Here is an 18,825-nt window from a genome sequence, read left to right as displayed (position 1 = left end):
ATTTCTTTTTTTATTTGTCGGATACCCCCGAGTGAACGACTTAACGTTCAAATGTAGATATTCGAACATCGAAAGATAAGAATATCTTTATTTAAATTTTTATACTTTTCGCACTTTATTCAATATCCAAGACAACTCAAACTCAAGATACTATATTAGGAAGAAGTTAAAATTTTTATCGTGAAGACTACGAAGAGTGTCAACGAGATCGGTCGGAGTTCCGAAATATGAATACCTGCGTGGCGGCGCTAGTCTACGGTCCCGGAGACCCGCCAGTTTTGAATGACCGTTTCAATCAATGGCCAAATTAAAATGATTAATAAAATTTTAGAGTGTAATTAAAAATATTTTTTATTCATAATATGCTTTGGTAACTAGAAATGATTGTAAAAAAATCTTAATTACCTCGTGATCGAAGGCATATATTGGTTTTGTAAACTATTGTCGTCATCTAACCGAAATCGTAAAAGTTGTAGAGCTGAAAATTTGGTACTAATTTCATGTAATTAAGCTAACTGTTATTCTTGGAGAAGATTTTAATTAGGTGAACAATGAATTTTGAGCTTCGCTCTTGCTAGCAAAAAATTTTTTTCAACATCATGTTTAATAGTTTTTTATTTAGTTTATTTTGTAGGTCAAAGAATTGAAACAAATATATCAAATCAATTTTTTTAATAAATTTAATAGAAATCCATAGAAACATGCAAGATACCAGCCCCGTATATAAAAAACATTGCCTATTAAATATTTGAAAGCTAACATCTCCAAAAGGCACAATGAAACAAAATATAAAATCCATTACTGTTGCACTACATCCATTTTCTCCCAAGCAGCACTCGTGCGCCACAAGAACATACGCTCTAAATTCTTCATAGCAGCCGCAAGCGATGTCGTCGGATGGTACATAGTTATGAGGCTTCGTGAGCGAACGCACTCAGTACACGCGTGTATGAATCACATATTTTCCGACTCACACGTGTAGGTACGTACACGCGATCCTCCCCCCCCCCCCCCCCCATGCACACACATACAATAGCGAGAGAGAGAGAAAGGGTATTCCTTCCACAGGATGCAAGAGCTGTCATGTATTCAACCCCCAGTAGCAGCGAGTCCATTAGCGGATGCTTATGAGAGCTGCTTTTGATGACCGACGACGACGTCCTTTTTGGAGCTGATATAGTAGTAGTAGTGTCTTTGTCGAGCTATGGAACGATCGGACGTGCGCGCGCGTTGTTATTGTGTACGAGGGATGCGAGAAGTTTACTTGATTAATTGTGTCGATCTGAAGCTTGGTCCTTTATACATTTTGAGTAAAATCGCGGAGGTTTATTCGATGGAAAAATAACTTTGACGTTGCTGATTTTCCCATGATATATATATATATATATATATATATATATATATATATATATATATATACGTACAAATCAGCTTGATGTATATTTGGCAGTTTTTCAGTAGCTTATAAAAGCGATATTGCCATTCGAAAACTAAATGATGTAAATTGCATAAAACAAATTCGCACCAACACACGGAACAAAATGATTAAAAAAATCCACTATAACCGCACGCGTTAAAATAAGATCAATATCAACATAGTGACAGATATAATATAACGATCCGAAACCTTTAATATCAGCCCGCATAAATCAAAGCTAATCTAACTAAACGTCCTTTGTGACAATAAACTAGCCGATACGCAAATCAGCAGGGGTGCCATTATAAGCCGCACAATCAAAACTAATAAAACGAAGATACTATCATGTGCGAAAGGGTTGCGCGAGATGCGTACGTTTATGAAAAGAAAGAGAAGTCCATAATGTTTCACACTTGGCTGGGCGATTATCGTCCCTTCAACAGAACGGGCGATTCCTCCCGAGATGCGTTGACCATTGTTTCAGCGCGTTTTATTGTTTGAATTGATGAGAATGCGCATGGGGAAACGGAAGGGTAGCATTGTCTTGATGTTCATATGAACGGCATGTTTTACTAGTATTTACAACATATAGTTGGCTTTTGATTGAAATTTACCAGTTACAAGTGCTCTTGGTGAATCTATCAACGTTGATTATTTTTCAATTGATCCTTGCAATTAAATTTAACTGCATAATGCCTGAAGATTGATAAAGAATTCTAACAAATGTTTTAATAATTAGAAATTAATCTATCGTTATTTACTTTTAAATTTAGTTGAAAGATCGAAATCATTTAGTTTATCACGCAATTAGAGTTAAAAATCATTGGCTGTCCCACCGTAATATATGATTGCGAAAATGTATAAAAAAACGCGCAAAGAAAAGCTAATTATGCGGTCACGACAATCCAAATTTCATTAGTGCTAAGATGTAAATAACTGCGAGAACAAAATTAAATCTAAGTGTTAATTAGCGTGTAATAATGTGAATTAACGTTAATTTTAATTTTTAATCGTGTTGATTCGTTGCTATTACTTGATGAATTTTCAGTGATTATTAATCCACACGTTATTGAATAATAAACTGACGGTATGAATGGTGTTTGACTTAACATTAAATCTGAATTTAGTTTATTGCTTTAATGTAACAAATTTTTACAAAAGTCATACAATTTGGGTAAACTACGAATATTATCCGTAACTTTCAAAATATACATTATACATGTAAATATATCTACAACAAATATCACTCGGTGCTAAAATTCTCTTGTTTATGTGTGTGTGTGTGTGTGTGTATATATAATATTATATATAATATAGTATAAAATTTCTTCAGAGAAGAAAATGAATGCATTCCCTTTTGATGTATGAAAGGAAAACAATCAGTCCATCAATGAGTCAAATATTGTTGCGTTGCGTAGTGTCACATCGATACTGTTGTTGCTGTTGCTGGCCACCATTGCGAGGTGCACTAACTCGATCATCAAACAAGCTGGGAAAAATAGCGTCCAGCTGAGCGGCAATGTTCCGTAGATTACGTACCTCTTGTTGCGCTTTGTTGGTTGTTTTGTTGCGCATCTCACGTGAATTCGCTGCATAGAATAAAGGAGCGATCGAACGATATGGTTTTTATTGATGTGCAATTGATGATTAATTGATTTTCAATAGCATAGCGAATTACATTGAATGAAATGAAATTATTGAGTTGATAAATTAATAATGACACATTTTTTTATTAGATTAGTAAAAAATCAATTTTATGTAGCGCAACTAGTTAAATTAAAGACAATATTGCAGTCAAGAAATAATCGTGGAAATTACGATTTATCTCGTATGATTTGAAATACGTCGATCTAAATGATGACTCTGATAAGTAGATAAATATCGATCCATGAGTCAGTCAATGAGCATGCATAAAAGTTGAGCAAAATTTAAATAGAGAAAATCACATTGCTTAAAAATATTATGAAGTACGTTTATGAAGTGTAATGAATTGAAAAAATTGAAGTAATGACGCGCAATCATAGCATATAGTTCGTACGGGCACGTAATAAAGAAAGAAAAAGAAGAATGCCGCCACACCGAGACATGTAAATAGCAAATGCAAAGTATCCAACTCACGTTGATTGTTCATTATCGGCACTCAATTGACAGATATCGTGCGATGCGGCATTAAGCGGCTGACGAGAGAAAGAGCGAGTTCAGACTGTTTATTTGTGTATCCCATACGCGCTCTCGCACGCGCGCGCATTTATATACACTTACCAAACTACTAACACCTGACCAAATCTATGAATCACTGCGCGCACGGCCGCGATGAGCTATTTGAAAAAGCATTTTTTGTCAATAGGAAGTGAAGAGAGATTGAATCTCAAGGATATGAAGCTACGCGTGGACATTTTTTTGCTGTATGAATGCATAATTCGAGCGCGCTTGGAAAGATTAATTTGGAAAAATAGATAAACGACCGGGCAACTCGTGACGTAGTCCATAAAAGTGGGGATATGTCTCGGCGTACGTATATATCTGAAATCAGTCGTAAAGCCGCCAGCAGACGTGTCACGCGCAACAATGTCATCGGTAGATTCCGTTTTATCCGTTTGTATTCCTCCACGTGCTCTGTTTCTCTCCCTGAGTCGACGAAAAATCACAGTCGTGGACATTTTTCAGGACATTGACGAGCCAACGCAGGCGGAAAAGTTGAACCGCGTGCGTACGTTGCGTGAGATGGGTGAGAAGTTCGACGACGTCATCAGGCAATTCGTCGTCGAATCCAAACAAAGTTTGCCACCAGATTACACGACACTACATGAACATTTATATTTGAGTCCGAGATTTTACGATAGCTATGATTATCATGTGTCTGCGAAAATTATCGGACGAATGCAACATCGCCTCGTCGCCGAGTATCACGACAAACCACAGCTATGGATGAGTCCTGATATATTGGCGGATTTTAGAAAGAAGATGTCGAAGAAAGTGAAGAAAAAGTGGTACAATGAGAAGTGAACAGGACATTTTTGACGACGGCGATACGTCATTTGTGCTTGACGAACTTCATTTTTATTGCGACTTATGTGTGGTTTTTTAAGCGTGGATTGCATCAATTGTAGTAAATAATTTGCCCGATTTTTGTTTTTAATTTTTGACGAACGTGTCTTACGTACGAGATTAACAAGCTTTAGCGAAGTGATTTTTAATTTTTTAACTGGGCAAATATGAAATATTACAAATGTTTGAGAATCATCTTTATGGTTCATTAATAATGTTCGTTATATAATGAAATGTTGTTGATAAATAGTAGATCATTTTTAATTACTTTCGATCTCTTAAATAATTATAAGTGTAAAAAGAGTAGATAAATAATAGTATCAATTTTTCAATTAGAAACATTTTGTAGTGAAAGCTTTGCGATATTCTACATGTATAAAACATTGTATCAATATTATTTAGATCTCAAATTACAAATTGATTTTTAATATTTTTTTTCAGGTGAACGATTATATGTTCAACAGATTTTTTTTGACAAGATATTCAAGTGTAACATTTACAGATGAGTTGAAATCCTAAAGATCTGATACTTTTATACCATGTCACTACTGTCTAGAATTCAATCTGTTAGTATGTTCAATTTTATTATTAATTCCAGTGTCATATACAAACTTTACTATTAAATACGTTATTTAAAAATATGTCTACTTTATATTAATTATTTTTTCAATGATACATTTACTTTCAAAAAATAACATGTAAATTTATTAATTTATGAATAGTTATTAGCGTTATAATAATAGCTACGAAATAATCAACACCTTAACCTTGGAATATTCTATAGATTCAACGAGTTCATTAATTCATTTTTGGCGTTTGCCTTGTGTAAAAATGTATGCCAGTGTTGTGGATACAAATTTATTTTCATATTTTTTAATTTTTCTAAATACTTCCTCCAACTTTTACCTTTTACTTATTCAATATATATTGAATATACATATATTTATGTTGAAAAATCAGCGAACACGTAATGTTTTTCGCAATTTTTTATACATAAACAATTACTGGCAGAAAATGTGAATGATAACGAAAAGGAAATTCCGTTGCAAAGATATAGAATTGTATTTGATATTACCTATACAAATTATTCTATATTTTATAACGAGTTTACGACGAAAGAATACGTGGAAAACCCCGTGTACGGGGATGTGCGCGCAGCCCTAAGCCAACCAGCTAATTGCCGAATACGTGGAAGAGACCCCCCTCTCTTTCCTTCACTGCGTGTCCAAATTTACGCACGCGACACTCGTTCGCTCACGCATATATCCCCACTTACGAGGCATCTCCCTCCCTATCCTTCTCTAGTTCAACTTGGCTATCCGTACTTTTTTATTCCTACTGTGTTTCGGATGTGCACGTTCTGTCTCTCAATTACCTTGATGTTGTGGCGGATTGTACGGAGAATAAGACTAAGAAAATAGGTATGTACATGTGAATATTATTGATGTTAATATTATTATACATAGTAAACAAGGAAGAGAGAGAGAGAGAGAGAGAGATAACGAGTGAGCCTCAACTTATTATCATTTTTTAAATTTCAATGTCAGGTTTTATAAAAAAAATGAATACTGTATAATGACATTTAATCGTATTGTAACAGTTTATCGTATTGATTTTCAAATCACACTATATCGAAACCTTGCAACGTATATCTACAGAACGCAGTGCAAGACAAACTATGGTATAGTTCGAAACAAAGTGCACGTGTCGTATTGAAACGAACCTGTCACTACACACCTGACTTTATAGCTAATCCTGTAATCCTGCGTTAATAAATCTCTCTGGCAAGTCGTGAAAGCGAAAATTCGGGGGCCGTCGAATAATAAAAAAAGGAAAGAGGTACAGAGAGGGGTGGGGGGGAGACGCGAGTAGGAAGAGCAGGAGGGAGAAGAAAAGAGAGACGATTTGAGCACATTCACATAGAGGCTCGTGACGTCAGGGGAAGCATTGTTAGACGGGCGAGCATTGTAGTCACTATTGTGAGTCGCCGCCATTATTCTAAGACAATCGTCCGACACAATGAGACGGACTGGATGAGTGGGGCCGATTCGCGCTCGCTCGCTTTGTGCTCTCTCGTGTTGTATGTGCGCGCAATGCACCTATACTCTCGACCGCGCGACTTTTCTTCCTTGCAAGCTTTCCTCCCTGCTACCTACCCGAGCAAGCTCTATCGCTTTATCAAGCTGTTTTTTTCTCTCTGGCGTGCGCTTTGTCCTTATCAGTTTTTTTCGCGCTTTCTCTTTCTCTCTCTCTCTCTCTCTCTCTCTCTCTCTCTCTCTCTTCTCTCTCTCTCTCTCTCTCTTCTTCCTCTCTTTCGTTGAAATCTTCTTGCGAAACTTTCTCTCGTGCTCAAGGTTTTTAATGTTGTGGTAATTGCTTGTACGATGATTTTTTTTTGGTATAGGACTTGCTTTTGTTTCATTGAAGGAGAAGCTTTATTTTGAAAATGTAATTGTTCCTATGACGGTGGATCTACATTAATTTTTATTTTGTTTTGGTATAATATCTAGTCATTGAATTTTAGTATGCAGATTACTCTAATTTGCTTTAACAATATAATTTATATATAGTTGCAAAGTAGGCATTTTAATTTTGAAATTTAGATTACTCTCAAAAAATGCGATGCTCATAATTGCATTGACAGATATCATTGTAATTAATATTATTGCTTGCAGATGTCTTAAGTCAATTATCGAAAATCTATTTGATAAATTTATTTTCATAATTCCATTAATTCGGAAGACTCATTCGAGTTTCGTAACAATTATGCAAGTTAAAAGTTAGTTAAAATAAGAGAAACTTTTGTATCAGTTTATTACTTATTAGATTAATTATTTATGAGATTACAATATAGATATAATAGGAACACATTATAAACTTGAATAAATATCATTTCAACTGTTTGGCTCGTTGAAGCCCTTTAAATCACATCAAGTATACACAAGGGCATACAAATTGTAATTAGCTACTTTTCATGCAACGACCTAACGACCCAAGCACGCGCGATAAAAAGATCCTCAGAGAGGCTGTAAAGAAAAACTGTGAAAACAGTGCTACTATGACTTGGGTACGCAAAGACCTCTCGCACTTTTCTTCGTGAAAACATAAAGACAAGAAAAAAAAAGGGAGAATCCGTCATTAATTGTAGGCTCGCAGTGCTTGCTCACGTGACCTCGCGTTCGTGCGTAATAAGGTAAAATAAAGAAAAGCTCTTGGAGAGTTTGAAAGAAAAGGAGAGCGCGAAAAAAAGAAGCTCGCTAGAAGAAAAAGAAGAAGTGAGAAGTGGCAGCAGCCGCCGAGCAAAGCGCTGTTATTTAAGCTTCGCGTATAATGGCAACTCTTTTATATGCTTTCTTGTGTCTTACATATCTGAGACTCTCTCGCGTTCTGTGTCGCTTTTCCATTCATTCCGCCAGAGCTGAATGCCAAGCGAGCACACAATGCTGATGTTGCTGCTGCTGCTGTATGCCAGGTAGAGCAGACGAGAGCACTTTTCACTTGTGCAAGACTAGTTTTCAAATTTCAAGCTAGACTTGTTCTAGAATTTAGGACTTTATTCTTGCTGTTTCGTTTTTACGGTCGAACATTTTGTCTACCATTTTCATAGAATGCATTCTTAAAATAATGAATTCTCAATTGCACAAACAAATTATTGGAATCTTCCGTTACATTTTTCACATATTTATAATGTATTCAGAAATAACTCCTTTATTTACGTGTTAATTGGTTTTCGGATAAAATAAATCAAGCTGGTACAATTATTACTCTCACAATTCACAATTAATGTTAATGTACTTACAATTTTCGAAAGAATCCATAAGTCGAGTCCAATTGAATTAAATTCAGTCGATGAAAACACATGTATTAAATTGTACACGATTTGAATCAAATTTAGAGTAAATATCCTAATTCTGCAGATAGATGGAATAATGATAAAAATAAAGTCTTATTACGAGTATGAATTCGTCTAGATTTAGAGCGGGAATTGCTATTATAATTATTATTATTCATTCCTATGATAGAACCCTATTTGTTCAATCCAAAAATATAATTTAAAAAAATCATTAATAGCCATGTCATATAATGAAAAAAGAAATTTGGCAATTAATAGCAGCTAATCGTCTAATTATTAAACTTCGAAACAACGCATAGACTGCACAAGCAGTCGTAAACAATCATCACCACGTCTTACCCCTGTAGCATACCTACAAACGCGGATGCACGTATCCCACTCTCGTCTTCACGCGGTGATTCGATCGGCCAGGTGCACATATCCACATATACACACGTATACAGACGATACATCATCGCGTGCGCAAGAGTGTGAGCACTATCTCTTTTGTCTAGGCGTCCATTCTCCGGGTGCATTATCAGGCCTATTGTCCCTCATATTGTTAACCCACCTCGCTTGTTCGCTTCACCTCACTGTTTTGCAATTTCGCCCACTTATCCGATCTTCCCCTTCCCCATAGTGCTCACTCGCTCTCTTTTCTCGCCCCGACACCCGAGCTCTTCCGCTCCTTTTCTGCTGCTAGGACAGATGCGTTTTATAGAAAGGGTGGAAGCAATGATTCGATTTTTGATCAAGTTTGAGGCTTTTTGTTTTTTGCATTTGTGTATTTGATTTAAATTATTGTAGGTTAAAGAATATACGTGTCGATGCTTTGATTTCTTTTCAATTGTGCAGTAAATCTGGTCTTGTCAATGTCAGTTGACTGTATTTTTCATATTTTTAATTTTTTTATTGTGTAGAATTATTGATCAAAACCATTGTAGAAGAAATAATAATACGAGTACATTCTAACTTTTGCACATGATTTTATAGATTAATAATGTTATTTTAAGTATTATTCGTAACGCAATTTGCCGCCAGGTGGATTCATTTTCTGAAAAATTGTTATTTATTATAACTCTTTCAAAGGAGTATTTAATGTTTTAAAAGTAGTTATTTAGTGAATAGCATGTCACTATAAAAAATGCCCAGAATCCTTCGAAAGCTCTTTTTCGTATTTTATTAAAAATAATTTTTAAATACTTAAAAAAATATTATTTCACATGTCGATGCAAACTTTAGATTTGTCAATTATTCTAAAGATCTCGAGCATGATTGTACGGGCAATAAGTTCTCTAAACCTCAAATTAATGGACCATTATAACCGAGAAAACTCACTATACGAGCAACAGTCCTGTCGCATCGAATCGCACGCGCCAATAGCTCGTGAATTTTCGTCGCTTTCACGCGGCCGCAGACAACTCCGAAATTTTCAATACTGCCCCCAGGCAACTTCGTAACTCTCGGCCAGTGGCGTGAATTTCGCATAATGCCAGCGCCAAATGTTCGTTGAATGGACTTTGCCTTGGTGGTAATTAGGGAAGCCCCATCGCGACGACGATCGAGTATATTTCCTACTCGAATTGAAGCTTGCGAGATAGAGAGCAAAGTGAACAAAAGCAACTCGCTCACACGAATTATTCGTACTTGCTTTCGATGTACATTTACTGCGTGCGTGTGTGGGCGAATTGGCTTTTTTTGTTAACATGCGCCAATTTGGTGAAAAGCTTGCGCGCTGTCTTGCTTTGTTATTCCTTCTGCATACCGCTTTTGTTTGCTTTCTTGTCGAGCTTTTTCTGCTATATTGGGATATTTTTATGCTTTTAGTTGTGCTCACTTTTTTGTTGTTTTTCTATTCTTTCTTTTTTTACGAGGGTGCCACCTCTTTTCCAAGTTTTCAATGCAAATTGAGATTTCGTGAAGGGAAGATTATAGTTTTCGTTTTAGTATTTTGCTTTTTGATGTGTCGATAAAGAATGGTATCTTATTTAAATGAATGCGTAATCCAAATAATCTAAAAAAAAATTTTCATTTTAAACATATTTTTAATATTTCAAGATAAGTTTCATTTTTACAAGGCTGTAAACTTACAATGTAAAAAGAACACGAAAATCATTTGACAAAATGGAAATCCCACAACATTAAAAAGATCTATTAATGGTTATATTCATTTGGCAAGTTATTTCTTGCACAAGGCAAAAGCTCTGGCATCTCTTTTTGCCATTGAGAGTACGCAGCAGCAGCGATTCCTTTACATTGAACGTGCACCCTTTCAGCGGCGGCAGCCCCTGCACGGCGGTTGTTCCATTCTACATCAGGCGAAAGTTGGCAACTTTTAACGGGTTCGCTTCTCTCTGCTCCTCTTTCTCTGACGAGATGACAGTTCGTCCGACTAGAATATATAACACACACACACGCACACACTGCAACAGCGCTTTCTGAAGAGTCACTCTTTGCTTTTGTCTCGTCACTCGCGCGCTCAATGGACGCCGTGTGTGTGCGTGCTTGCGTGATTTTCGATTATTATTGAAAGCCCCTCTTGTTCGTCCTCATTGTTACGTGCGATGTGTTCATTGTTGTTTTTTTATTGCACGAAGAATCCGTGGATGTGTTTTAACAGTATTGTAATTTATTTGATGAGATTCGATTGATTCGATATTAATGGGGATTTATTGTTAGAATTTGAATTTTAGTTTTGATGGGATTGAAATAATGAAAGTTAAATCGTTTAAAATTTTTATTTCAAACCCAACCCTTAAAAACATTAAAAAAAAAACTTCTTTTTTTCTAAATGTTATTTTCATATAGAGTGCCTTTTCTGAACTTCGGACAGATTATACAGCAAAACTAAAATATTCAAGTAATATAATTAGATCAATATAGTATTAGTTACCCCATAAATTCAAAATGTCAAAATTTAAATATCCCATAGTTATCCCTTTCGTCGCTCGAAGAACCTTTATCCATTCACGTGCAATGGCAACAATGCAGCGCTCGTCTGCAGGTACATGTACACAATGCACGCGCGCATGTAGCAGCGTAACTCGGCGCATCATCCCGCACATACCGGCCGGGGCTTTATCCCCTCGCGCCCTCATGTAGACGATCGCTCGACAGACGAAGTAAAGATATATGTAGCCAAGGATATAGAACATACACGGAGTAAAGCAAAAATTTTTTCGGTATGTAAGAAAGAGCAGATTTCTGATTGAAAAATATTGATGATTATTCTTTTTTATTGACAAGAAAAAAGAATTTTTCTCTTTCAAAAAGAAAGGATGATATTTCTTGATACTGTGACGTTAGGCGGATACGTAATATTTGAATAGATATTTTTCTTTATAAACTGAAATTCGAGCTTTTAAACAAGTGTACAATGATTTACATCAAAGGCGATAATAAAATATCGAATAACAACTGAATTTTGAAAGATGTAATTCATTGTCATCGCAAAGGATTTTCTGGTAAAAACATTATACGATAGCTATGACATGTGAAACTCGACAGATTTCTTGGAAGGTCAGTTGTCTACGGTTTCTAAAAAATAACATCACGCGTGGCGCGAATTTGTGGCAACGATCAGTTGTGCCACTCCTTGTCGAAGTGCAAGTCGCAACATGTTTTTTATGAGATCGATGACTATAAGTTGTATTTTATAAAATTGCGATCGATTTACTATTCATAAGGGTTATTTATTTATTAGAAAGTGCTTTTTATAAGGCTTATTGAATAACCTGTGCATCGAAGATAAAATTGGCTTTGTTCAAATTAAATTTTTCGTTTTACACGGAGTGACTTACAAGCTAGTATCTGAGATTTGTGTAGATATATATTTGAGATAGAATTTGGTGTTTTTATTGTTATGTGTATTGGAAGAAGTAAAATGCAAAGATTTAATTGAAAATATTTTGCAAGGGTACATCCCCAATTCGCTTTGTGAGCTTATCAGTTATCAATCCGTAGCTCGGTGAGAACGTGGTGAGTAAAAAGAGATTTTTTTATTACTTTAAAAAACCTTGAATATTTCGTTTATTGACAAAATATAATATGACTAAAGTGTGATTGACAACTACATAAAGTTTGAGTGTATTCCATGATTTTGATATTGTTTTTGTACTTCTGTGCTTATATATTTAATCAAATTTTGAAAATAAATTTTATTTCATTTATGTTCTTTGAATTTGCAAACAATTATTTTTAATTTATCCTATTTTTTCAATGAGTGTGCTCCTTTACACTTTGATAGTTTGATATAATTTATTAATTGCAATAATTATGTACTGCTTTGGTTCTGTAATAGTTTAACTCGGAGTAATTATTGGAAAATTCAAATCTGAAAAGCAATAATAAGGAACTTAAGAAATTGCAAATAGTCCTGGCAATATATTTCTCATCAACAAATTTTTGAACATTTTGTGCAAAAAAATTTTGCTACCTTCATTACGATTGCCTTGTTATTCATCACTTCAATATGGTAAGGGTAATTTACTGTGAATCTTATGAATTTTTAAAGAAACTTATTCAAAATTTCATTTTTCAATAGTTTAGCATAAGAGGAGGCAAAAAAGTTTTTAGTAATGACTTCAAAGCACTTATAAAGCAAGGAAAAAATTCAGTAATAGTATCATTACTCAATGAGAGCAGCTTGACAAATCTTATTGATGACCATGGGATAACTTTATTGCATTTATCAGCTAGATATAATAATTTAGAAATAACTAAGGTTCTTCTCAATTCAGGTTTTAAGGTTGACATCAAAAGCAAGCATGGCTTGACACCGTTGATGATGGCTGCTAATGCAAGCAGTTTTAAAACAGCTGAATTCTTACTTAATCAAAATACAGACATATATGCAATGAATCTTGCCAATAAAACTGTTTTACAGGTAATTTTGAATAATAAAAAATCACCTAGATATATAATCGACAAATGTTTTGAAAGAATTATGAATATCAGTAGAAGCAATCAAGAATTAGCCAATAAACTCATGCAAGTAGATTGTCCTATTAAATGGCTCATTTATCTAAATAATCCAGTAGTCTTACATATGATTTTGCATTCAGCCAATCAAATTGATCCCATGCAAACTCAAGCAGCTTTGGATATTGCTTTGAGATTAAAAGATGAACCCCATGCCAAAGTATTATTACAATGGGGAACTTACATTGATGTAAAAAATCCTGACTCCCTACAATTCTTGAATCATATATTCAAGAATGGTAATGACATAGACTACGAACTTCTTGTAATCTTTTTGGTGAGAGTGAGGAATTGGCATGAATTGGAAGAAAGTTATCTGTTTTTCTTAGAAGGGATTTTTGGAAAAGCACCAAAACCAGCTTTAGATATTTTAATGGAATTCAATGTTGATGTCATTGTGAGGGAACAGTTTCCAGGTCGAGATCTATTTGTTCACCTTTTCTCAAACTGTAATCCAGGGATCAAAGATTTGTTTAAAAGAAGAATTTTCAATGTCCATTCACGTGGAGAAAAAGGTCTAACTGCCCTACACTTAGCTGTAAAATGTGCTGCTGTTGATGATGTTAAATTACTTCTGAGTTGGGGAGCAGATCCAAATGCAAGAGACAATGTTGGTGCTCAACCATTGAGCATGATATTACATATTGGACAGATTGAAGCTAGAAGAGTCTGCATTGAATTACTGTTGAAATATGGAGCTGATCCACAGACTGTAGAGATATCAGGAGAGTCATTGATCGATTGGGTTGTCAGAAACAATGACATGAGTATGCTTGAACCAATACTGTGTCATATTGCAATTTTACAAGTTAATGGAAAACTCATCAAAAAGCAGCTTAGCCCTTTTATAGATTTTCATCATCAGATTAAAGCTTATTATTATAACTGCTGTGTACAGTTGGAGGCTTTGAAAAAGTTTCTAATTTATGGGTCTGTCACACTTTTTACAGTAATTGCTGAAGATAATGAAAAATTTGCTCTACATATTCCATATCCGCAGATTATTGAGTCTCTTAGACAAAATGTTTATTCCTTTGAATGGAATGCTTTTTACAGATTGAAAATGAATGAATTTTTTCACTTGACCTTGGAAATAATTTCTTTGAAAAGTAAAGTTATTTTAGTTTTGAATGAAACTATTCCAGTTTTTAATAATAAACATACAATTGCAACAGAAATATTAAGTTATTTAACTTACAAAGATCTGCTGATGTTTGCCTAGTTCTTTTTTTTTGCAGATGCATAATATAAAACATTTGTTCATGCTGTATTTCTTAATATTAATTTATTTATTTTATGACTTGTAACTATTGTTGTGTACTTTGTAAGACAGTATGGAAGTTTTAGAAGTATTTAAATTTATCTTATGGTTATTCAATGATCAATAATAGAAAACCTTTTAATAATGAGATAAAATTTATTTTTAGTAATGATTTGATGAAACATAACAGACATTGCGACGTTAATGTTTTCACGATCATATTGTATTAGGAAAAAAGTAATGTCTTGTAGAAAAACGATTTTCAGTACAATTATTAAAACATTTGCTGTGTATTTTATTTAGACCAAATATTTATATATGTTGCTACCCAGAAAAAAGAAAGGAATTTTTCACCGTAACGCAAAATAAATGTGGTAAATATTTATTTGAAAAAACAATAAATAACGATGTATTTCTGTGATGTGGAATGTTCCAACTGCAAAGTGTATTAATGCGAAATGAAAAAATAATTTACGCAAATATTTACAATATAAAAGGTTGCCATAAGCCACGGTCTGTTCTTCTAAAATAAATGTACAATAGTACTATTCGAACTGACAGTGTGGATCTCACTCGCAGATCTGATGATCTTTTCACCGGACTGTACACGTCTGTGTACGCGCTGAACGAAAATGTTAACTGAAAGATAGTTTTTAAAATGAGTGTACCTAAAATGAGTCTTGTCTTCTGTTGTGATCTCTTCGAGCCGGGCTGCTTATTATTAATACGATTTATGTTACCAACTAGGGGTAGTAGGTGTGCAATACTTAGCCAGAGTATCATTGCAAATCGAGTATTTAGTATTGCTCGAATTCTTGCCAATGGCACATCACTCTGTTTCACTCTGTCTCCTTGTGTATTGAAAAATCTTTGAAAATGGTGAGCATATATTTTTACTTGATTTTTGATTTAACAATCGTTGATTAAAAAGTTACATATTTAAAAAGAACATCATTCTTATCGACGGTCAGTATAAAAATTCGCATAAAATTTGCATATAGTTTCTCTTAATTGAACGAAAGATTTTACAATCTTACAATTTGTTATCCAGCATAATATTTTGTTATTTAAAACAAAACTTGATTCCAGGCAAAAAATTCATAGCTGCATGTAATTACCTATCCGTATAAACTTACAATTAATTTCAGTTTACAATCAAAGATGACAAAAAGTATTTTAGCGATAAATTAAAAAAGTTGCTCGAGCAGAATCGTAACATCGAAATAAAATCACTAATCGGAAAATCAGATCCAAACGAGCTAATTGACAGTACAGGAACGTCATTATTACATTTATCAGCAAAGTACAATAACCATTTGCTAACGAAGTATCTCATCAAGCGTGGCAGTGAAATCGGCGCTAGAGATAACAGTGGTGCAACACCTTTGCTAGAATCGGCGATGTACAATAGCTTCAAATCGGCGGCAGCGTTACTCGATGCCAATGCCGACGTCTGCGCCGTTAATGACGTAGGCAGAAGCCCGCTGCAGCTGTTTTTCAACGTCAACAAAAAAGTTCCAGAAGGCATTGTGAACCGCTGTTTGGAGAGAGTGAAAACTGGAAGCAACAATTATTACGAGATGGCGGACAAGCTTATGAATGCTGGGTGTCGTCTGGATCTTGTTGTGCAGATGGGCGCTGCTCGAGTCACAAAGATTATGCTTGAGCGCGGACTTACTGTCGATGACAATGGTTTGTCAGCTGCATTGTATCTTGCTATAAAGAGTATAGATTTGGATAACGCGAAAGTACTGCTGGAACATGTTGGTGAGGTGAGCCTTCGTAAAATAGCGTTATTCGAGTTTTTTGCCAATGTAGCAGTGAAGAAACCGACGAAGAAAGGTTTAGAGATCATTAACAGTCTTCTCAATAGAGTAAGCGATTGGCATGCGCTCGATGAGCAACACATGTTTTTTCTCGAATTTATCATCGAGAATGGAACAAAAGATGCTGTGGTAATTCTTTTGGAAAGTAACGTTGATTGTCACGTTCGAAGCGTATTTCGCGGACGTGAACTTTTGGCGCATATCTTCGCCAATCGTCGTGTAGATGCGATCGAGCTTCTTCAGCAACGATCGTTCAACGTCAATTGCCGTGGTAAATTCGGTAATACGCCGCTCAAGCTCGCCGTGAAAAATCGTGTAGTTGGCAATGTACAGCAGCTTCTCGACATGAATGCCGATCCGAATATCACTGACGACGATGGCTGGGTCCCATTGTTCGAAGCTCTCAGCCCGAAGAAGCTAGAAGCCAACGATAAGAAGTGTGTGGAGCTTTTATTGCAATATGGCGCTGAAATTCAAATTGTTAGCAAGTACAATCAGACTATTGTCGATTGGGCGCTTGTAAATGGCGATTTTACTATCCTGGAACCTGTGCTTGCACACTTGGCAATTTTAGAAAGGCTGGGACAGCCGATTTTACCAAAAATTCAACAGAAAATCAATATGTTTAGACACCTCAAAATTTGTTACGAGACTTATTGCAAGCAATTGGACAGAATGAGACAATATGAGATTTGCCCCAACGTTACACTTTTTACGGTACTAACCGTCGATTCCGAAAAAATTGCATATTTCGTGAATGATAAGAAGAATATTGCTGTATTATTACAGAGTAATGCTGTAAGACGTTTTCATTGGTATTATGTGTCGACTTTAAAGAAGAGATTTGAACAGGCGATGGAAATAGTAATACTGCGCAACAAAGCTGCTGAAATTATAGCTATATCCACAGAACGCTTTCATTTGAAGTACTGTATAATTAATAAAATTGTTGGATATTTAAATTATGAAGATTTGTATATGTTTGCTTGATGACTAGATTTGATATTGACTTGTATGCAGTAATTTTTAAAATATTTACATACGTTGTATGTAATTGTTGAGTGATACTATTAAATGATATCTGCAAACTGTTTAATATTGACTAAAAAATATTTTACTGTAAAAAAAGCGTTGAGATAATTTTTTAAAATGAAATTTAAGTCGGAATGTATGAGCTGCCGTAGCAGTGACAAAATTTTACGGATTAACTTTTTGAAAGCGTATGATGAATATCGTAGTTTATTTCAATAAGAAATATTAATTATCTATTTCGAATTTGTTCGAATAAATATATTGCAATCATATTTGAAAGTGTTTATGATTTGTGAAATTATATATAACATCATTTTACAATAAAACTGTCACTATATAGTATATAATATAACGACTGTAAATTTAAATAACAAAATATATATATCTCGTATTTAATAATCGTTATGCCTATAGTGATTTGAAAAGATAAAGGTGATTTAAAAGAAAAATGCAATTAACTTTAATAAAATGTAACCAATAATTTTACTTATTTAATATTCTACTTTGAATGTTATTTCGTTTACCTTGCTTTTCAATTTCTAATGAGGACTCGTCTTTCACAATTTATTGAATGTCAAAATTTTTGTTCCGTTTTACAATTTCTATTTTCCAATGTTTTTAATTTATTAGGTATAACTGGCTTTCTTTTTATGCAGATACTTTCATAATTTTGATTCACTATAATCATCAACTAAATAAACAACGGTATTAACGGTATTAATAAATCATCAAAATTTCCACTAAAAATACATCGCATAGTTTGAAAGATCACAAATGAAGAGTTATTTAGTTTAAGATAAGTTTCAAAACTTTTTTCATAGAAAATCGGTTTTAGGAAAACATAATCCGATACCTCGCCATGCGTATGTAATTATGATGTAGACCCTAATGCTTAAAATGTTGCTGTTAGGAGGTGGAAGAGGGAGAAGAAAGGCCCTATACAGAACTTAATTGGTAGATAAATGAAAAGAAAGATAGAAGATATGTACGTTTTCAAACTGTAAGTAAGCCGATAATGCTGCTTTCTTATAAATACCACGATCGTTATAAATTGATTGCAATCTTGAAGCAAACAAGTAATAATCCAACAAGTATCGATAGAAAGCTATTGCACGGATCTATCTCGAGTGACCCATAATTAATAGCATTGACGGGGTTCTAAATATTCGTACGTTAGACATAGCTAAAATTGAGATAAATAGGTGTCCATTTATACAGCGCGAGGGTGTCCAGCATCATGGAGCTATTATACTATAGGTGTGACTCGGAAAAGCGTGCGTTTCACGATTTAAGTTGTTCGACGGACAGCAGTTTTAGCGAAATGCGCGACTTAGACTGAGCGCGTATGAGCTCCAACTTGGAAATTCCTTTTATTAAGGTCAGTGTCAGTAGCAGTTCAACTTAAACATGTCACCTGCTCATTCAACTT

General features: G+C 34.6%; 3 protein-coding genes across 4 annotated transcripts; all 3 read left to right on the top strand.

The window, feature by feature from the left end:
* Positions 1-3,957: 3,957 nt before the first annotated feature.
* On the top strand, positions 3,958-5,082 carry LOC131669389 (uncharacterized). 2 transcript variants are annotated; one of them, XM_058944225.1, is made up of 2 exons: positions 3,958-4,012; positions 4,085-5,082. In XM_058944225.1, exons 1-2 carry the CDS (start codon positions 3,986-3,988, stop codon positions 4,421-4,423), a joined length of 366 nt encoding a protein of 121 aa, XP_058800208.1. In that variant the 5' UTR covers positions 3,958-3,985; the 3' UTR covers positions 4,424-5,082. The 2 variants fall into 2 exon arrangements, with proteins under 2 accessions (XP_058800208.1, XP_058800209.1); XM_058944226.1 differs by having other exon boundaries at positions 3,965-3,994.
* Positions 5,083-12,768: 7,686 nt separating this feature from the next.
* On the top strand, positions 12,769-14,499 carry LOC131669371 (putative ankyrin repeat protein RF_0381). The gene is made up of 2 exons (XM_058944202.1): positions 12,769-12,777; positions 12,841-14,499. Exons 1-2 carry the CDS (start codon positions 12,769-12,771, stop codon positions 14,497-14,499), a joined length of 1,668 nt encoding a protein of 555 aa, XP_058800185.1.
* An 805-nt stretch (positions 14,500-15,304) lies between these two features.
* Positions 15,305-17,647, top strand: LOC131669386 (ankyrin-3-like). Its single transcript, XM_058944220.1, has 2 exons — positions 15,305-15,417; positions 15,687-17,647. The coding sequence occupies exons 1-2, from the start codon at positions 15,415-15,417 to the stop codon at positions 17,352-17,354; spliced, it is 1,671 nt and encodes a 556-aa protein (XP_058800203.1). The 5' UTR covers positions 15,305-15,414; the 3' UTR covers positions 17,355-17,647.
* Positions 17,648-18,825: the final 1,178 nt, after the last annotated feature.

The sequence above is a fragment of the Phymastichus coffea genome, unplaced genomic scaffold, assembly GCF_024137745.1.
Source record: "Phymastichus coffea isolate CEN01 unplaced genomic scaffold, Cenicafe_Pcof_1.1 PCOF00092, whole genome shotgun sequence".
NCBI classification, from domain to species: Eukaryota; Metazoa; Arthropoda; class Insecta; order Hymenoptera; family Eulophidae; genus Phymastichus; species Phymastichus coffea.
The sequence above is the reverse complement of the archived record's forward strand: the minus strand, read 5'-3'. Positions and strand labels throughout refer to the sequence as shown.

Coding starts and splice junctions, on each gene's coding strand:
- LOC131669389 (XM_058944225.1), top strand. CDS start 3,986: ATGTCATCGGTAGATTCCGTTTTATCC. Junction 4,013..4,084: donor CGGTAGATTCCGTTTTATCC/GTTTGTATTCCT, acceptor GACATTTTTCAG/GACATTGACGAGCCAACGCA.